The sequence below is a fragment of the Xiphias gladius genome, chromosome 23 (genome assembly GCF_016859285.1).
Source record: "Xiphias gladius isolate SHS-SW01 ecotype Sanya breed wild chromosome 23, ASM1685928v1, whole genome shotgun sequence".
In the NCBI taxonomy this organism is placed as follows: domain Eukaryota; kingdom Metazoa; phylum Chordata; class Actinopteri; order Istiophoriformes; family Xiphiidae; genus Xiphias; species Xiphias gladius.
In genome coordinates, this window is record NC_053422.1 from 5652341 (window position 1) to 5656183 (window position 3843).

The 3843-nt window shown below is 40.9% G+C and overlaps 1 protein-coding gene across 1 annotated transcript; it reads right to left on the reverse strand.

Moving 5' to 3' along the window:
• Window positions 1–358: 358 nt before the first annotated feature.
• LOC120784917 (cathepsin Z-like) lies at window positions 359–3257 on the reverse strand. Its single transcript, XM_040119059.1, has 6 exons — window positions 3084–3257; window positions 2027–2190; window positions 1334–1513; window positions 1091–1241; window positions 782–944; window positions 359–630 (listed from the first exon to the last, which is right to left on the reverse strand). The coding sequence occupies exons 1-6, from the start codon at window positions 3215–3217 to the stop codon at window positions 496–498; spliced, it is 927 nt and encodes a 308-aa protein (XP_039974993.1). The 5' UTR covers window positions 3218–3257; the 3' UTR covers window positions 359–495.
• Window positions 3258–3843: the final 586 nt, after the last annotated feature.

A 3843-nucleotide genomic window follows, 5' to 3' on the forward strand; every position in this document is an offset into this window, starting at 1 on the left:
TCATTTGGCCATAACCTTGTAAAAGGCTGCATGACAGGGGCAATGAGAAAAGGGGGAAATTAAAATGTGGACCATTATACTTAAAGACAAGCAAATGACCTTTTCATTTGAGTCAGCTGCTTCTTTAAAGACCTCTTTCAACATGAAAGATGACTTTGTTGCAGCTTCAGTTACAAGACGATACTCCGCTGCCAGAGTCTTTCGCATTCCAGCTTTATTCTGCTGGAACAATGAGCTAATTGATAAAGGCTAGTAGACTCCAAAAATAGACCATTAAGATTCAAACATTACAAATTCACAGGTCAAGGGTGAAATTCTACACAAAAATTTATTTCACTGGCTTGAATAAATCCAACCATGACAATTCCAGTTATATTGATTTGGTGCAAATTTGGTCTACAGTTACACACAAGGTTGAGGCTCTTAGTTCATGAATCTACATGTAAAGAAAAGACAGATGATAGAGATCTTAAAGTAGGAATCAGGCCTAATAGTTCATTTAAATACATTGTAAGTTGAGGGTATAATGACATCTCCATACATGCAGTCCTCCTCCAAAGCAAGATTGTACCAGCTTCCATTTCCTCCTTTGTAGGCACTTGTCACAATCCTGAGCCAGCCTCTCTCACCCTAGAGAGAAAATAAACAGATTCTAGTCAGTCAGATCTTATAAGTCAAGTGTACCCACTGCATTTCAGTCTAACATCCAATTTTTAAATTGGAAGTTTAACACACTACTGAATGCACAACTCATGCTGTTAGTTACTTTGTGATAACTCACCCATGGCTCTCCCCAGGAGTTACGCACAATCCAGTATTCAGTGCCATTCTCTACTCCCCAGCCTGCAACTGACACAATGTGGTTGATGATAGGCGTCTCGACATACTCCGAGTACAGACCCCCGGTGTATTCGTCAAGTTTGTCTGTGGCCATGATTCCACAGCTGAGGGAAGGAGGATTCAGTTGAAATGATGTGAACTGAGAGAAGCGACTTGGCATTTGTAGCAATTGGTGGTAGGAAATTTGAAACTAAGAACATTCAAATGAATCCCTGAAAAGTACTTTTAAAATTTACACATCTTTAATAACCTGATTGGTCCTCCAGCGTAGATTTCTGCCATCATATCACCGCGTCCACTAATGGCTCCAAAGTCACCCACCTTCCACAAAGTGTAGTTCTTCACATTGGTGCACTCCCCAAAAGTTGTGCAAGTCCCACATGCATTGAACTGTTTGCATTCTGGACAGAGGGGGGGGGAGAAGAAAAAAAATCCTCATGTCATGCATGGATGCATCATGAAACTGAGTAAAAATACTGTTTTGAGTTCTTACTCTGGTCAATTGCCTGGTAGTTGTTGCAGGTCTCGTCAGGGATGCCATGTTTGTGGGCATACTCCCACACGCCTCCATGGTCGCCTCCATGACAGGTGCCGGACCCAGCACAGTCGACCACATGTTGGACGGACAGATAGGCAGATGGCCACACTCCTTTCCGCCTGATGTTAATACGATCTACACACGGCAGAGTAAAGTTCCACACAAGTGCAATTTTTGTTTAAGAAAATCTCAGCTCAATGGATTTGATAGCACTTAGAATCCCATCTGTTATTGTCACAAAGGGCTAATTTGCATTGCAATCTTAAGTCGTATTTTAGTCAAGTTGAAAGATGTGTATTTCCAGAAGTTGTGAATACTCTGGGTAGTTTAGAGACCATGCAATGAGTCGTTTTAATTAGAACTAGTCAATAAGAAATAGGCCTCTAACAATAGACCGCATATTCTGGATTACCCACAGTAACATGCCATTTCTGGATGGAGATGTTGCTGGGGGATTTTTGAGTTAATTTTAATGATGTGAGTACAAAATGAATCTCTTCAGCTCTGTTTACTGGGGTGGTGAAAGAAAATGTTAAGTGATAGCAAAAACCTGTGCAAGTAAAAAGCAAAACCTCCTGCATGACTGATAGCAAAGGCAAGAAACGTGGAGAAGAGGTTTTAAAAAAAAAAACACAAAACAAACCTAACCTGCCATTGAACTGGTGCTGCCATGAGCCCAGCAGGAGCCGCAGTATTGAGGGATGTGCTGGTTACGGGTTGTACTGGCGTAGTTGATGCCATTTACGTTCCTCCAGTCCCAGGACTTTGGCAGCTGAGCGAGGTTCAGGAGTTCATGAGGACGAACTGCAGTTCTGGGAGAGACAGTAGTTCTGTGTCATTTCACAAGCACAGGGGGATTTAAGGGCAGCAGGTTTCCAGTGATTGTCAGTTTCTAAATGCACAAACATACACCTCAGGAAGGTTACTTTGGTGGGGCAGAAGCAAAAGACAGCCAGGTAACAGCCAAGTGCTTTGACAAGCCTCATCACAAATCAGTAGTGGCTGAGGGCTTTGGTCAAGTATGCATGTTTCAGCCGAGCCAAAAGTTTAAAATCGAATCAAACTGCTGAATGAAAGGGCATTAAATCAAGTTGCACATGACAAGACTGAATGCTGTCATTGACAGAGTCTCCAGGCCAAACCTCGCCTAGGCTGAAAACTGAGCGCAGAAAAATAACTTGAAACGCCAGGATTTGTGTGTCTCAATTTTAAGTTTTAATTGTGCGAAGTTGAGCTTTCCAGGCAAAGTTGCCTCCTTGTACAAGCCCCAGAACATTCACTGACCCTGGCAGACCTTCGGATTGCCAAACCCCAGTTTTAACCTGTGCAACCTGAAAATGATTTGAATCCAGGAAGTACTGTAAGTGAAAAAAAAAAAAAAAAAAAAAATAAAGTCACTATATTTGTCTTGAAAGTTTTTAAAGATGCCACTTCAGACAAGGAATGAGTTTACAGTAAATATAATTTGCAAAAAATAAATAAAACATTTGCAGCAGCATAGAGATTGGATTATTTTTGTCAGAACAAGTATCCAACAAGTTGCTAGTTTAAGATACAGAGAGGGCTTTTTGGTACTCTTTAATTCAATTAGACTCCTCTCAAGTTGGATATACAAAATTGGACAAGCTACCTTGTAATGAATAGTACAACAGAAAAGAAAACACAATAAGCTACAGAAATAAGGTGAAACTGACAGTCAACTTACTTCACTCCAAAGTTAGGTTTCCTGGGCACTGGCTGGTAACAACTTGGCCTCTTACTAAAAAAGTGTCCTCCTGAAACAACAAGTGTCATGAGCATGAAACTAAAAATGACTAGCTGAGCCATGTTGAGCCACATAGCACCAATCAACCAGCCACAAGTCCCTTTGGTTTACTATAAATACCCTACTAGCACTACCAACAGCGAGAGAGCTTAAACTTGCTGTGCCAGGTGAGATCAATCAAGCCTGATTGGCTTGATTGATCTCACCTTGGCGTGACTGTCATCGAGGGCAGGAGAAAAAGAGAGAACCCATTCTGTTAGGGTCCGGTTATCTGTAAAACACGTGTTGGCTGACTACCAACCCGGGACTGTACTTCTGATCTAACGCGTGCCGGTTGCCATTTGCCAATGTTTAATATTACTGTAGCCCAGGGTACTTTGCAAACTTTACAATGAGAGAAAATAAAATTTGTCAACAGTCATTAAAACTCATCATGGTTTGAAGTTTTAAAGCTGTAAAAAAAAATAAAAATAAAATAAAATAGAATAAATGTAATTTGATTTCTTGGGTAATTTTTGAATCTCTTGGTTGGAAATTTTAAATGTGAAGAACAGGAAGATTGCTAAACAATTCGAAACGGGCAAGTAAGATGGAGGGTGAATAATATCATCCTTGAGCAGCAGGCGCTACACAACACATTATGGAAAGTCAAAAATAACTCTTCCACTTTGTACCTTTGAGACAGAGGCTCAATCTGCCT